Here is a 17,542-nt window from a genome sequence, read left to right on the forward strand (position 1 = left end):
AGCACTTCACCTGTGAGTCTGTCAGGGTCGTCTACTATATCTGGTGCTCCCAGTGTAGCCTGCTCTACATTGGTGAGACCCAAAGTAGATTGTGAGACCATTTTGTTGAGCATCTTCTCTTCATTCGTAAAAAGCAGGATTTCTAGGTGGTCAGCCATTTATATTCCCATTCCCATTCCAACAAGTCAGTCCATGACCTCTGTACTGCCACTCTCAGGTTGAAGGAGCAACACCTCATATTCCATCTGAGTAGCCACCAATCTGATGGCATAAATGTCAGCTTCTCTAACTTCCATTTTTTTTCTCCCCTCTCCTCTTCCTCTATTTTTCTGTTCCCAATTCTGGTTCCTCTCCTCACCTGCCTATCACCTCCCTCTGGTACCCTTTCTCCTTTCTTTCCTCTCCTACCAGTTTCCATCTTTTTCAGCCCTTTTCCATCTATCAATCCCAACTTTACACTTCCTAACCCCTCCCCACTTACATACTTTCTCCTCCAAATACTTCGTCCTTTGTTTGGTTATCTCCTGCGAATGGGCAATAGATGTTTTGGTGCATTAATGATGCTGTGTTGCAGACATATACTGGTTTTCAGTTCATGTACTTGTTACAGCTAATAAAATGTTAACTCTGTTTCTCTCTCCATAGATGTTTCCTGATCTGTTGAGTGTTTCGAGCTCTTACTTTTATTTCAAATTTCCATCCTCTGCAGGACTCTTTTAATTTCAGATTCAGTGGTTCCAAAGGTACAAATGAGAATTTAGATCGTACCACTAATAGAATGGGGGCTTTTGAATCATTATTAGTTGTCAGCTGTGGACACGTGTTGATTCCCATTTTCTTCTAATTATAGTAGTGATAACTACCCTTCCAAAATACTTAATTAGTTGAAAAGAAGTCGGAACAATCTGGAGCTGAACATGCTCAAGACAAAGGAGATGATAGTGGATTTCAGGAGACATCCCCCCGCTATGTCTCCCCTCACAGTCCTCAGCAGTCCTGTGTCCACCGTGGAGAACTTCAGGTTCCTGGGAACCACCATCTCTCAGGATCTGAAGTGGGAGCAGAACATCAGCTCCATCCTGAAGAAGGCCCAGCAGCGGATGTATTTTCTGCGGCTCTTGAGGAAATACGGTCTGCCTCAGGAATTGCTGCTGCAGTTCTACACTGCAGTCATTGAGTCTGTCCTGCGCACCTCCATCATTGTGTGGTTTGGAGCCGCCACCAAGCAGGATAGAACCAGACTACAGCGCACAATGAGGACTGCTGAGCGCATCATTGGAGCCTCCCTGCCCTCTATTGTGGACCTGTACTCTTCCAGGTTGAAGAAGAGGGCGGGGAACATCATAAAGGACTCCTCCCATCCTGCGCACGGACTGTTTGATCTGCTTCCGTCTGGTAGGCGCTTCAGATCCCTCCAGACTAAGACTAATAGGCACTGGAGAAGTTTTTTCCCTACTGCGGTCACTTTGCTGAACAGTTGACTGCTGGTTAACTGTCGGCTAACTATTACTTGGATTGCACTACCTGTATGTATAATCTATATTTTCATTTATATTTATCATTATTATTGTTATGAGCAGAGAGACAACATCTGCCGGAAGTAAATTCCTTGTATGTGCATAGGTACTTGGCGATTAAATTCTGATTCTGATTCTGATTCTGATAAGCAGTCAAAGATTCTGCAGAAATATGTCTTTATCTTATAGATTCTCTATATCATGGTTTGTTTTTTTGGGAGGATGCAGGGAATTTCCTTGAGGTCATCTTGTTCATGGGTGTCATCCTCAAGAAAGTTCCCCCTTCAGACTAAGTGCACATTACTGGGGCTTTCCACCTGCTGAAGATAAATGGCGAGAGTCATTGAATCATACAGCATAGAAACAGACCCTTTGACCCAATTGCTCCATGCCAACTATTTTCCATCTAAGCAAGTCTCGTTCATCTGCGTTTGGCCCAAAACCCTCTAAACCCCTTCTATCCATGTACCTGTCTAAATCTCATATGTACTGTTATGTTCTTATTCTATATGCCTCAACCAGTTCCAGCAACTTATTTTCACTCTCTGGGTGAAAAAAGTGCCCCTCAGTTTCCTATCAAGTCTCTTCGCTCTCACCCTTAAACCTATGTCTTATTGTTTCCCCAACATCATAAAAAAAATTGTGTGCATTCACCCTATCTGTGCCCCTAATGTGTTAATACAGAATTTTAAAATCATCTATGCTCCAATAAATAATCCCAACCTGCTCCATATCTCTCCTTAATTCTGGTCCCTTGAGTCTTAGCAACATCCTCATAAATCTCTGCACTCTTTCTAGCTTAATGGCATCTGTCCTACAGCAGGGTGAACAAATCCGAACATGATATCCATTGCGGCCTCACCATTTTGTACAACTGCAACATAACATCTCATTTTCTGTACTCAGTGCCCTGACTAATGAAGGTCAGTATGCCAAAGAACTTTCTCCACCAGCCCGTCTACCTGTGACCCCACTTTCTGGGAGTTATGTACTTGTAGTTCAGTGGTTTACAAAATTAAATGCAATTCATCCATGTTGAACAATGCCGACGAGTTCCTCCACTTTTGGGACTACAATTGTGTTGCAGTCTTAGTGCTGTCAGACTTGTGGATCACTATAGTGATGAATGGTCTGTTTGATATTTTACAGACAGCTGAAGATAACATAATGAGTTATGGAAAGTTAGAAATTTCATGTTAACAATTCTATGACTAAATAATTTTTCTCAGATGATTCAATAAATGTCAGTGAGCATCCTAAGAAAACCACAGATGAACTTCTAATTAATATTTCTACCATTTGCACCCTAGATGTTTTTCTCAACAGATATTGCTTAGCTAAATACTTTGCAAGAGGCAATAAGGTCTGAAGTAAAGAAAAATGTTTTGCTGTGGTCAGATACCTGATAACTGTTGCAAAAAATTACCTTCATGGCAATATCTATGATACTCCATTAGCTTCTAATTTCAATACAGTCATAACATAAAGACTTTTTATTTCAACCTCATATCTATTTTGTTTTAAATAAGGGAAATTGTCTTTTCTGATCAAGTACTACTTTGAATCGTATAGTGATAACTATTAAATTAGCTTCACATGATGACATCTTATGAAAAGACAGAAACACAAGAAACTGCAAATTCACACTGGAATCTGCAACAAAAGAAACTGAACTGCTGGAGGTATTCAGTGAGTCAGACAGTATCTACACAAGTAAGTCGATAGTTGATATCTGTGCTCGAGACCCTTCATCTGGGCTGAAAGAGTAGAGAGGAGATTGCCAATAGAAGGAGGTGAGGGAAAGGAGAGAGCAAGAGCTGGTAAATGATGAGTGGATAGAGATGAGCAGAGGTGATAGGCAGGTGGTTGTCAGATGAGGAGGGAAGTGTTTTTTATTTATTAATTTGCAGGATGTAGGTGCCACCAACTAAGCTAGCATTTATTGCCCATCCCCAGTTGCACTTGAGAAAGTGGTGATGAGCTGCTTTCTTGAACTGCTGCAGTCCCTGAGGTGTAGGTACATCCACACTGCTGTTAGTGAGGGAATTCCATGATTTTGACCCAGCAACAATGAGGGAACGGCGATATGTTTCCAAGGCAGGATGGTGAGTGACTTGGAGGGGATTTTCCAAATGGTGGTATTCCCAGGTATCTGCTGTTCTTGTCCTTCTGGATGGTAGTGGTTGTGGATCTGGAAGGTGCTGCCTTAGGAACTTTGGTGTGTTGTAGTGCATCTTGTAGATAGTTCACATTGCTCCAACTGTTCGTTGATGGTGGAGTGTGGAGATAGTCACAGGCTGGGGGCTGATGTGGAGATGATAGATTACAAGGAGGTGTGTATGGGCAGATGGAGCAAGGGTGAGGGGGAGAAGTGAAGCTATGTTTGGGGGCTGTAGGGGGGTGTTGAAAAGAAGGGTTTTTGTGGGAGAATCTGGTTAGGTTACAACAGAGGGAAATGGATAGAAGGTTCCATGAAATTAAAGAATTCAGTGTCTGTGTCATTGGGTTGTTGACTATCCAAGCAGAATGTGAGATACTCTTCTAGTTTGCATTTGGTTTCACCCTGGCAGCAGAAGAGGTGGAGGGCAGATAGATCAATGTGGGATTGGGAAGGAAATTAAAATGACTTGCAACCAGAGTTTCAAATGGCTATTGAGGACAGAGCGCAGGAGCTCAGAGAAGCAATTGCCTAGTGTGCACTTGGGCTCACTGATGTAAGGGAGGCCACATCAGAGATTTGTAAGTACCTCTTGGTAGGAGGAATGATGATGACAGCCATGTGTTAAGGATTCATTTCAGTCTTCATTGCTGATGCAATCACAGGAAAAATTATCTCGGCTTTTTCTTCTTCCTTTTCATTCCTGTGGTGATTACACCACCCTCTGTGTTTATTGCATCTGGCATTTCACTGAAACAATGCAAATGAACAGAGATGTGAAGGCATTTTTCCTAATGTATGCAGACCAATATGTTCAGACAGTGTTGTGGAAAATTTAAATCATTACTGTTTGCTTTCCTCTCCGCCTCTCCCAGATTAGCTACTTTTTACTTGTAATGGTGTTGACTTTTGGGGTATGCCATTTGACAAACAACCTAAATGTACTAGAATCACATATCTGCGTAACATTGCCAGGGTTATGATAAAGTCTAATCAATGATGATTGCAACATGGGGTGCCTAGCTTGCAATAATGTCAGTAACTGTAGCGTGTAAGTTTCCTTCTTGAGCTACAACCACGTGTAAATTAGGAAGTTGCATTAATGTTTGGCCTGTGGTAGAATTCTCCTGTGCCACAAAATATAGGAGGTTCATGTAGACACAAGAGACTACAGATGTTGGAATCTAAAGTAACAGACAATTGCTGAAAGAACTCAGCAGGTTGATCACCATCTGTGGGGGCCAGGGAAGAATTTGTTACATTTTGGATCAAAATTCTGCATTGAGACAAAGAGTGGAGAGAGGAGATGGTCACTATACAGAGGAAGTGGTGGTGCAGGGGCCAGAGGTAATTGGTAGACTAAGGGGGAATGAAGGGTAATTGGTGTCAAGCTAGATAGGAGTAGAGCTGGGAAATAGGTGAATGATGGATGGAGACAGAGAGAGAAAAAAAAGCAGATGGAGCATAGTATAGGGAAGGGGAAAATGGAGGTGAAGTCCAGCAGCTGCCTCCACTTTAGATTGTTTTGGCTAGTAGGTTTATGTGCCTCTCCAAAAGCCTAACTAATGAGCACTTTGAAGTTTTCATTGTCCAGAGGATACATGTAACTGAGGCCTCATCTGCCAGTTATAATGGCTGTGAGATAGCACATGATATTGCTTAAAAAAGTGTTATCTCCAGTGTCCAAAATTTATAACTCCACTAGCACCACTAAATATTTTTAAAGTCTGGTGAATTTGTTCCCTCCAGTTTAGGGACATGAATTGCACTCAGCTGCACTTGGCACTGGAAATCAATGTATTATCTTCCAAATCAACAATGTACTGAAGGATCAGCTACTGTATATTTGTTACATGTACAGTATATCAAAACATACAGTGAAATACAAATCATTGAGGTCTATGCATCACCACACTTGCAGTACCAACATGGCTTGCCCACGGCTCACAAACGCTAACTGTACGTCTTTCAGACCAGAGGAAACCCATGCAGTAATGGTCTTTCAGACCAGAGGAAACCCATGCAGTAATGGTCTTTCAGACCAGAGGAAACCCATGCAGTAATGGTCTTTCAGACCAGAGGAAACCCATGCAGTAATGATGAGTATGTACAGTGGCATGCAAAAGTTTGGGCACCCCTGGTCAAAATTTCTGTTACTGTGAATAGTTAAGTGAGTAGAAGATGAACTGATTTCCAAAAGTCATAAAGTTTCTTTCCAATATTTTTAGTAGTTTCTACATAGAAGAATACAGAGTACAAGAAAGTGTATATAAAAGGTCAAAAAAGATTTTTAAAAACTACTAATTACATTATATCTATTCATAATAACAATTTAATTACCCTGTATTCATATAAGTTCATCAATAGTTATATCGAAATATATTAATTTATTATCAAAAAAATGAATCTAACCCCAACCAAGACCGAAGCTGTTCATTAAGGAGAAAAGAGGGTAAAATACATTCTCTTATAATAAAAATTAATAATAGCCAACATCTGAGTTTAAACAATGAATTGAAAGTTTTGAAAATAATTCAGAAAAGGTCCCCACAATGTTTGAAAGTCTTGACAAGATTCGGAAATTGAACAGCAAATCTTCTCTAAATCTAAAAATGAGATAACGTTGCGTAACCATTGAGCATGAGTAGGAGGAAAAACATCTTTCCATTTAAACAAAAGTATCCTCCTAGCTATAAGAGAACTAAAGGCTAAAATATGTAAATAGATGCCTTCAGCTTAATACCATGAGCACATTTCCTATAAGCTCAGATAAGAACTTGCTAGACATAATTTTTAGTTTGATACCTTTACATAATGGTTCAATATCTAATATTTATGGTATGTTACTGGAGACAAGGAATGTTCCTTTAGACAAAATTAAGAATCTCTGGGAACAAGATTTACAGACATCAATATCTGAGGAAACTTGGAATGAAATTTTTAAACTGGTTAATACTTCACCGCTATGTGCTCATCATTCCCTCATACAATTTAAGCTTGGAGCTCAAATGACTAAGGATAAACTATTTTGTTTTTATTTGGATATATATCCCTACTGTGACAGATGTAATAATGGAGAAGCTTCATTAATTCATATGTTTTGGACTTGTCTGAATCTTGAAAAATCTCCTTACTTTTAAAAGTCAATTTTAAGCCTAACCCTCTGACGGCCCTGTTTGGTATTGTTGCAGGACAAGATATTAAGCTGAAGGCATGTGATTTACATAAAATTAAAGATGAAACATTCTTTTCAACATCTTAAGCAAGATTAGTGTATTATTTTTGTTTTGTACAATTTTAGAGTGGAAAAAAAAGAAAGGAGCATCATGCAAAAGTTTGGGCACTCCAAGAGATTTGAGCTCTCAGATAACTTTTACCAAGGTTTCAGACCTGAAATAGCTTGTTAGGGCTATGGCTTGTTCACAGTCATCATTGGGAAAGGCCAGGTGATGCAAATTTCAAAGCTTTATAAATACCCTAACTCCTCAAACCTTGTCCCAACAATCAGCATCCATGGGCTCCTCTAAGCAGCTGCCTAGCACGCTGGAAAATTAGAATAAATGATGCCCACAAAGCAGGAGGCTATAAGAAGATAGCAAAGCATTTTCAGGCAGCCGTTTCCTCAGTTCGTAATGTAATTAAGAAATGGCAGTTAACAGGAACGGTGGAGGTCAAGTTGAGGTCTGGAAGACCAAGAAAACTTTCTGGGAGAACTGCTTGTAGGGTTGCTAGAAAGGCAAATCAAAACCCCCATTTGACTGCAAAAGACCTTCAGGAAGATTTAGCAGCTCTGGAGTGATTGTGCACTGTTCTACTGTGCTGTGACACCTGCACAAATATGACCTTCACAGAAGAGTCATCAGAAGAAAACCTTTCCTGCGTTCTCACCACAAAATTCAGCATCAGAAGTATGCAAAGGAACATCTAAACAAACCTGATACATTTTGGAAACAAGTCCTATGGACTGATGAAGTTAAAATAGAACTTTTTGGCTGCAATGAGCAAAGGTGTTTGGAGAAAAAAGGGTGCTGAATTTCATAAAAAGAACACCTCTCCAATTGTTAAGCACAGGGGTGGATCGATCATGCTTTGTGCTTGTGTTCCAGCCAGTGGCACGGGGAACATTTCACTGGTAGAGGGAAGAATGAATTCAATTAAATGCCAGCAAATTCTGGAAGCAAACATCACACAGTCTGTAAAAAAAAGCTGAAGATGAAAAGAGGATGGCTTCTACAACAGGATAATGATCCTAAACACATCTCAAAATCCACAATGAACTACCTCAAGAGGCACATGCTGAAGGTTTTTATGGCCCTCACAGTCCCCCGACTTAAACATCATCGATAATCTGTGGATAGACCTCAAAAGAGCAGTGCATGCAAGAGGGCCCAAGAATGTCACAGAACTAGAAGTCTTTTGCAAGGAAGAATGGGCGAAAACCCCCCAAACAAGAATTGAAACACTCTGAGCTGGCTACGGAAAGTGTTTACAAGCTGTGATACTTGCCAAGAGTGTGTTACTAAGTACTGACCATGCAGGGTGCCCAAACTTTTGCTTCAGGCCCTTATCCTTTTTTTTGTTATTTTGAAACTGTACAAGATGGAAATAAAAAAGTAATCTTGCTTAAAATATTAAAGAAATGTGTCATCTTTAATTTTATGCCCTTTGGAAATCAGATCATCTTTTACTTGCTTAGCTATTCACAGCAACAGAAATTTTGACCAGGGGTGCCCAAACTTTTGCATGCCACTGTACTAACTCCTTACAGACAACAGAGCAAATTGAACCCCAATTTTGCAGATGGTGCACTGAAAAGTGTTTCTCCAATTGCAATGCTATCAAGCCACCCCATCTTACTTTATAAGATCTCTGCATTTAAACTCTTATTTCCAGCCTCTCTCATCCATTTTCAGTTGAGGCATGGCAGGATTAGCTGTTGTCATCACTGACAAATAGAAATGTGTGAAAGTCTTACCAGCCTGCTGCACCATTTATTAAAATTGTGGATGATTCTACGTTTCTCTCACTTTCTCATCTGATGCCAAGTGATAATAGACAGTGGCTCCTTCCAGAAATATGATTCATCAGTCATTCATGCTTTAGAAAGTCTTAATACTTCCCCCTGACATGTGTGAAAGATGGGAAATACAGTGAATGCTGGTTAATAGGGCAGTCAGTTAATCAGGTCCACCACTTATTTGGTATAACTCTTAAAGAAGAAAAATTAATGAAAACAATAGCCAGGATTTTCCTTCATTTATTTAGGGCCTGTGCTGCATAATTAAGACAGGAGACTGTTGCCAAACGGTTTCTAAATAGTTACAGCCACGTGCATTTGTGTGACCGTTAGACATGACACCATGCTTAGAGCAAACAGTTTTTAAATAGCCAATTGTGTGTTTTGTGCTCAAAAAGCAGTCACTTTTGTCACTGATGGTTGGCGAAAAATAAGTAATAGGACAATTCAGAATTGTCTTGCTCACTGTGGTTTCAAACATTGGGGTTAGGAGATGCCAGAACCAGCCAGGAGTGAAAACAAATCTATCTCACTCCTTCAACAAGTTAGAAACAACGAAGAATGTGAAGGTATCGACAGTCATCTTGAATGTTACAATAAAAATAAAGATTTGTACAATGCGATCATTGAAAGCATTCTATGAAGGCAGTCCATTATCTATGCTAGGTGTCTTTGTTGATTTTGTTCATTTGCAGTGAATCAAAAGAACACGGCAGCATACACTGGTTGAATTTCTCTGTCGATTAGTTCCTCTGTGTATTAGGAGCTAATACAGTTTTCTCGTACTGTAATAGTATTGGTAGTGTTCTAATTTGTTCTGTATTTCATTTAAATACATAATTTGTTGCTCAGTTAAAAGGTAGTTAGTCTTTTGTAAACCTTTATAACCATTCACATGAAACTTTGGTTAAATGGGACAGCAGCTTAACTGAGACAAAATGTATTGGTCTTAATGTGCCCCAATTAACCCGAAACCACTGTATATAAATTGAGAAGCGTAGACAGGGTAGAGAGTCAGAACCTTTTTTTCTGGAATGGAAATATCAAATCCAAGAAGGCGAATGTTTAAGATAAGAGGAGGAAATTTTAAAGGAGATTTATGTGGGAAATTATTTATACAGAGGATGGGAATGTGCCTGGAATGGGCTACCTGAGCAAGTATTGGAAATAGATACGATTGTGACATTTAAGAAGTATTTAGAATAATGCATGAACAGGCAGGGAATGGAGGGATATAGACTATCTGCAATTTGAATTGGCATCATGATCTGCATGGACATTGTGGGCCAAAGGGCATTTTCCTGAGCTATACTGTTCCATATTCTTAAGGCTTTCTGAAAGACATATACTGACACATTTGACTGTCTGTTCCATGGCTGGACACACTATTGAAGAATGGATTCAGATGCCTTTTGTATCCATCCTTCAGTGCTAGCACAGGAACACATATCTATTCCTTGAAATGAGGTAGCTATTCCCAAGGAAACTAGAATGTGCTTTACCTATTTTACTTCCATTTTACTTTGTTTTAATGCTTGGAGCCAACTGTACAGAGGCCTCTCTAGTATAGAAGGTCAGCTCATTAGCCATCCATATGCAGAAAAAAAATTGCAGAATTATGTGGGGACAATGGGACTGAGTCTATGCAATAGATGAGGTGAAAGATGAACCAGCCTTGAGCCTTTCATTCCCTTGGTGTCTACTACTGCTTTGAAATATACTCAATGGCTTTTTCAGAACCCTCAGAAGTGGACAATTTCAAACCAGAATCAGGTTGAATCAGCATCAGGTTCAGTATCACTGGAATTTTACATGAAATTCATTGTTCTGTAGCAGTTGTGTGATTTGCTACCCTGTTACGATTGTGCCAAGAAATAACAGACAATACACTGCATATGATTAAAGGAATTATATTTATGAATGTTAATTTAACTAAAGAGTTAGTAAAGAAAAGGAAAAAAAACAAAATGTTCCCATTAAAATTAAACAGTCAAATGTGCACAAGTTGGAGCTCAACTCTTGCAAAAGTCACATTCACCGATCCTCAGTAAACCTCTGCACCTTGCTCCATCGAATCACGATCCCCCACCAGGTTGAATCCTACAACCGGTTCTCTCCAGTGTCTTCTCTCTTCATTTCCCACCGAACAAAGAATCCAGATCCCACCAGTGTCAGGAACACAAATACCCGCTCCCCTGATTCGATGGCTCACAGTCCAAAGCATCCATTATCTCTAACCATAACACAAACGCTGCTTCTGCAGAAAGACCATTATGTTAGCTGTGAAATCTTTACCAGGGTATTACATATATATATAAAATAAATAAATAAATTTAAATTAAAGAAGTAGTTAAAAAAGAGTAAAAACTGGGGTAATGTCCATGGATTTATTGTTAGTTCATAAATCTGATGGCAAAGGGGAAGAAATAGTCTCTAAAAGGTTGAATGTTTATCTTTAGGCTCCTATTACTCCTTGATGGTAGCAATGAGAAACAGGGCATGTCAGGTGCAATGGGGCTCTTTAATGATAGGTGCCACCTTGTTGAGGTATCGTCTTTTGAACACGTCCTTGATGCTGGGGAGGCGAGTGCCCAAGATGGAGATGGCTGAGTTTGTAACTTTCTGCAGGTTTGTGCAGTGGGCCCTCCATGCCAGACAGTGATGCAACACCATGGTATATCTGTAGAAATTTGCTGGAGTCTTTTGTGACATACTAAATCTCCTCAGACTCCTAATAAAATATACCCACTATCATGCCTTCTTTGTAAATGCATCAGTATTGTGGGCCCAAGATAGATCTTCAGAGATGATAACATCTAGCAACTTGAAATTGCTCACCCTTTCCACTGTTTATCCCTTGATGAGGACTGGTATGTATTTCCTCAACTTCTCCTCCCTGAAGTTCACAGTCAATTCCTAGGTCTTACTGACATTGAGTGCAAGATTGTTAGTGTGACACCACTCAACCAGCTGATTCTGTCTCACACCTGTATGCCTCCTCATCACCATCTGAAGTTCTCCCAACAATAGTTGATTTATAAATCGGCAGATTTATGGATGATGTTTGAGCTGTGCCTAGCCAGCCACACAGTCATGGCTGTAGAGAGAGTAGAGCAGTGGGCTCAGCATGCATCCTTGAAGTGTGCCAGAGTTGATTGTCAGCAAGGAGGAAATGTTATTTTTGCTCCGCACTAACTGTGGCCGCGCAATGAAGAAGTCAAGGATACTGTTGCAGAGGAAAATACAGAGGCCCGGATTTTGGAATTTATTGTTTAGTACTGAGGTTGAATGCTGAGGTTAATGATGTTGAACACTGAGTTGTAATCAATAAACAGCAGCCTGGCATAGGTATTGCTATTGAGTAAGTGGTCCAAGACTGAGTGGAGAGCCAATGACATTGCATGTGCTGTAGACCTGATAGGCAAATTACAGTGGGTCCAGGTCCTTGCTTAGGTTGAAGTTGATTCTGGCCATGACCAGACTCTCAAGCACTTCATCACAGTAAATCTGTGTGCAACTGGGGGATAACTGTTGAGGTTTCTCACCCTGCTGTTTTGGGGAATTGGTATGATTGTTGCCTTTTGAAGCAGGTGGGTAGATTGAGAGATTGAAAATGTTCCTTGTCCACTCCCACCAGTTGGTTGGCAGTGGTTTTCAGTGCCCCACCAGGTACACCATCAGTGCCTGACACATTGCAAGAGTGATCTTGAAAGATGTTCTAACATTAGCCTCCAAGATAGAGACCACAGGGTCACCAGTTGCTGTAGGGATTTGTGCAGGAGTAGTTTTAGTTTCCCTTTCAAAGTGTGCATAAGAGGAGCCAAGTTCAACTGGGAGTGAAGTATCACCGCCATTCATGATGCTAGGCTTCACTTTGTAGGAATTAATAGCCTGCAAACCCTGCCAGAGTTGATGTGCATCCGATTCCATCTCTAACTTTCCAAAGATTTGATAATTCCAAAGATCTGACAATTCCTCTAAAGATTTACAAGGCTTTGCCTTTGGAAATGTTTCCTCAATTCATTCTGAAGAAATCACAAGCTATTTTCTATTTCAGGATAAGAACACTGACTTGAATTAACTCTGGAGATGTGCAATGAAAGCAAAACCCTGAATGTTTTTATAATATACTCAAAAAAGATTCAAGATTCAAAAACTTTATTGTCATTCTAACCGTACATCAGCTCTGTAGGGCAGAATTATTCAGCGTTTCCCAGGAGCAGTGCAATCATAACATAACAAACGCTACACTAAATAATAAACATAACAATAAATAGTAAAACACAACAGCCACATGTCAGTTAAAAACAAGTTATAAGTGTCCAGTGCAAGTTAAAAGTGTCCAAATTAGAGTCAGGTAGAGCAGCTATTTAGCAGTCTTGACTGCCTGTGGGAGGAAGCTGTTTAGTAGCCTTGTGGTTTTAGTTTTGATGCTCCTGTAACGTTTACATAGAGCATCTTAAGGTATTTTACAGATCCACAATACAGTGAAATAATGAATACATGTGTGAGTGCATCTTCAAGACCAAAAATAAAAGATACTGATAGAAGAAGGTTTTGGATTGATGATTCAATAGCTAGGTTGCAAGAATGAGTGTTGGAGTGGTGTTGTTGAGTAGAAGGGACTGGAGATCTTGTACAGCATATCAAATTGATCGGCATGAATTCATTATGATAAAGGGCCTGTACTTGTACTGTTTTGTTCTTTCACTCTAAATCTTAGCACTCCAGCATGAAGCATACCGTTCACGTAGATGAAATCATCTGGCCAATGTTGAAGGAAAGAATATCTTGGTGTGTTCTTTAAAAAGACTCACCAGCTCCTTTGTACCTTCTGAAATCAAAAGTCACAACTGTGGTTTGTTACCTTTTATTCCAGACACTGTAGTGTTGAGAATAAATCAACAATAGCCACCAGTGGATAAATGTGCAACTGAATGAATAAAGATAAGTTCATTTCTATCAGTTTGTGAAAGATGTTCGAACATACTGTAGCTTACCATTTTTTTAAAGTTTCAGATGTCTAAAAGTTTTATTTTCTTGAACCTCAAGTGCTTATTGCCATTTTTAAATCTAAATACAATAAGTGCTTGAAGTTTGCATGTGTAATTAACAAGGCAAATAAGTTGTCTAATTTTTTTTAAAGAAAGACAGGTTTATCAAATCATGGTAATCTTGTTGTTTTGTTGCAGGCAGAGATCTTAACTGGCATTGAAGTATCCAACATTGAAGATGCTGAAAAGGCAGGCTCCGTGCTGTTGGAGAAGGGTTGCATTGTTGTGATCATTACAATGGGAGCAGAGGGCAGTTTGCTGATGTCACAGGAGAAACCAGTTCCTTGCCATATTCCCACAAGGAGAGTGAAGACAGTGGATACTACGGTATAGTACACTTTGTTTATTAATAACTCTGCCCTAAGGTTTGATTGAAAGAATGAAGAATTAGCCTGTGACTAATCTCACAAACCTCTGCCTAGTGGTTGGAGAATAATTTGTGGTTAAACATGATATCATTACATTACTTGATATATTTTCATTTGAATTAAATGTGTCAATCCCCAGTGACATCTGTCGTCATTTCTTCCAATTCATCAAACCTCATTCCATCCATAAACCAAATAGCCAAAGCATTTTTCATGTGTACCTTCCAGGGAAGCAGAGTGGAAAGTGTGGTGGGAATTGAAGGTTGAATCGTCTGTAATCCTACCAGAGACTGCTGAGTGTCAAGCCAAGACTTGGGCATAGGGCAGCATGAATAGTGTGAGGTAGAGGAGCAGGGTGACATTGCCATATGACTACTTGCCACTTTTAAGCAATTACAAAGTAGGCCTTCCCTTCTGTGTGGGTAATCTGGACATTTTGCAGGCTGTGTTTATGCTCATAATTTTCTGCATGAAAATAAAGAATGCATTACAAGCTGTGTAACAACATGCACATATCCAGAAGCCCCCAATCTCTCTCTGCAGTAAATAATAATTTTTGTTTTACATAACAAATGCTACTTTGTTCAAACCCCTTTGTACTTTTCCCTAATCTTTCTTAGTTGTCTTATTAAATCTTTTATTCTGTTCCATGGCTTACTTTCCTTTGAAATCAAAACCCATCACTCAATTATTCTGATCTTTACCCATGGTTAAAAACTGAAAGACTTCGTATCTCATCTTAAAATCTTCAGTTGTTTAAGATCATGTGGCTGTCATCTAATTATTTATTTGACTCATCCTCTGAATATTTATAGTTGCGTTTTCCTTCACTGTGGGCTTTACAGCTCTAGTTGCATTTGGTCAACTCTAACAGGTGGACCACGCCTTGCTGCTGCCAGGCACAAGACTCTCAGAGCAAACTCCCTCTCTATCACTTCAGGTGGAAAGGATGCAAGAGCATTACCAAAGCCTGCTTAAGGGAGTGTTTAACTCCCTACTTTCTTCTGGGAATCTGTGGTTCAGGACTGGGAATTAAGACAGAGGAGTAGAATTAGGCCACTCAGCCCATTAAGGCTGTTGCACCATTTCTTCATGGCTGATTTATTTTCCCTCTCAACCCTATCCTCCTGCCTTCTCCCATAACCTTTGACCCTGACTAATCAAGAACCTTTCAAACTCTGCTTTAAATATACTCAGTAACTTGGCCTCCACAACCATCCAGGGCAGTGAATTCCACAGATTCACCACCTGTCTATAGAAACTTTGATAAACCTCTATAGATGTGTAGTGGTGAGTACATTGATTGCATCACAGCGTAGTATGGAAACACCAAGACCCATGAACAGAAAACCCTACAAAAAGTAGTGGATACAGATGGTGCATCACGGGTAAAGCCCTCCCCACCATTGAGCACATCTACACAAAGATTTGTCATAGGAAAGCAGCACCCATCATCAGGATCCCCACCATGCAAAACATGGTTTCTTGTTGCTGCTGCCATCAGGGGGAAGATATAGGAGTCTCAGGACTCTCATCACCAGGCTCAACCATCAGGCTTTTGAACAGAAGGAATAACTTCACTAGCCCCATTATTAAAATATTCCCACAACCTATGGACTTACTTTCAAGGTCTCTTCATCTCATTTTCTTAATAGTTAATGCTTATTTATTTATGTATGTATGTATTTGCATAGCTCATTGGCATTTGCACACTGGTTGAATGCTCAGGTTGGTGGGTATTTCATTGAGGCTATTATGGATTTTTTAAGTATGCCCACAAGAAAATGAATATCGGGGTTGTATATTGTGACAAATATCTACTTCAATAATATATTTACTTTGAATTTTGAACTCTAGCTGAAGAAATTTTTTGTCATCTCTGTTCAAAATGGACATCCCTCTATTCTGAGGCTGTGCTCTCTGGTCCTAGACTCCCCCATAGTAGAAAACATCCTCTCCAGATCCACTTTATCTAAGCCTTTCAGTATTCGATAGGTTTCAATAAGGCCCTAAACCCCAGCATGTACAGGCCCAGAGCCATTAAATGCTCCGTGTATATTAACTGTTTCATTCCCAGAATCATTCTTGTGAACCTCTTCTGGACCTTCCCCAATGCCAGCATATCTTTTCTTAGATAAGGGTCCCAAAACTGTTCACAATACTGCAAGTGTGGTTTGGCCAATGCCTGTTAAAGCCTCAGTTTTACATCCTTACTGTTATATTCAGTCCACCGGAGATGAATGCTAACATTCCATTGGCCTTCTTTACCATGGACTCAACATGCAAGTTAACCTTTAGGAAATCCCACACAATGAATCTCAAGTCCCGTTGCACTTCTAATTTTTTGAATTTTCTTCCTGTTTAGAAAATAGACTACACGTTTATTCCTTCTAACAAAGTACAAATCTGTCACTCTTTTACCCATTCTCCTAATCTGTCTAAGTCCTTCTGCATTTTTCCTGCTTCCTCAACACTTTCTGCCCGTCCACCTATTATCCACCAATTTAGCCGCAAAGTTATCAATTTCGTCATCCAAATCATTAAGGTGTAATGTGAAAATTAGCAGTCCCAATACCGACCCCTGCGGAATACCACTAATCACTGGCAGCCAACCAGAACAGGCCCCCTTCATTCCCACATTTTTCCTCCTGCCAGTCAGCTAGTCTTCGGTTCTTGCTGGTATCTTTCCTGTAATAAAGTTAAGCAGCCTCCTGAGTGGCACATTGTCAAAGGCCTTCTGAAAATCCAAGTAAGCAACATCCATTGACTTTCCTTTGTCTATCCTGCCTGTTATTTCCTCAAAGAATTCAAACAGATTAGTCAGGCAAGGTTTATCTGGAATGAAAGCATGCTGGCTTTGGCCTACTTCATCTTGTGCATCTAAGTACCCCAATAACTCATCCTTAATAATGGACAACAACATCTTGTGCCTCTAAGCACCCCAAGATCTTATCCTTAATAATGGATACCAACATCTTTCCAACCACTAAAGACAGACTAATTGGCCTATAATTTCCTTTCTTCTGCCTCCCTCCCTTCTTAAAGAGTGGAGTGACATTAGTAATTTTCCAGTCCTCCAGTACCGTTCCAGAATCTGGTAATTCTCAAAAGATCATTACTAATGCCTCCACAATCTCTTCAGCTACCTCTCTCATAACCCTAGAATGTAGTCCATCTGAATCTACCTTCAGACCTTTCAGCTTACCAAGCACTTTCTCCTTAGTAATAGCAACTAACTCACATCAGCCCCCTGAAACTCAAAATTCTGGCATGCTGTTTGTGCCTTCCACAGCAAAGACTGATATAAAACACGTATTAAGTTTCCCTACCATTTCTTTGTCCCCCACTACTACTTCTTTGGTGACATTTTCTCGCAGCCCAATATCCATTTTTGCCTCTCATTTACTCTTCATATGTCTGAAAAAAAG

General features: G+C 39.9%; 1 protein-coding gene across 2 annotated transcripts in view; it reads left to right on the forward strand.

Moving 5' to 3' along the window:
• The window catches only part of rbks (ribokinase), a 158,765-nt gene that overhangs the window by 97,455 nt on the left and 43,768 nt on the right, over window positions 1-17,542 (forward strand). For both annotated transcript variants that reach the window (XM_073056026.1, XM_073056027.1), the window contains exon 7: window positions 13,885-14,073. In XM_073056026.1, coding sequence (XP_072912127.1) covers window positions 13,885-14,073 — 189 coding nt within the window. The remainder of the gene's footprint in view (window positions 1-13,884; window positions 14,074-17,542) is intronic.

The sequence above is a fragment of the Hemitrygon akajei genome, chromosome 9, assembly GCF_048418815.1.
Source record: "Hemitrygon akajei chromosome 9, sHemAka1.3, whole genome shotgun sequence".
Taxonomy (NCBI): domain Eukaryota; kingdom Metazoa; phylum Chordata; class Chondrichthyes; order Myliobatiformes; family Dasyatidae; genus Hemitrygon; species Hemitrygon akajei.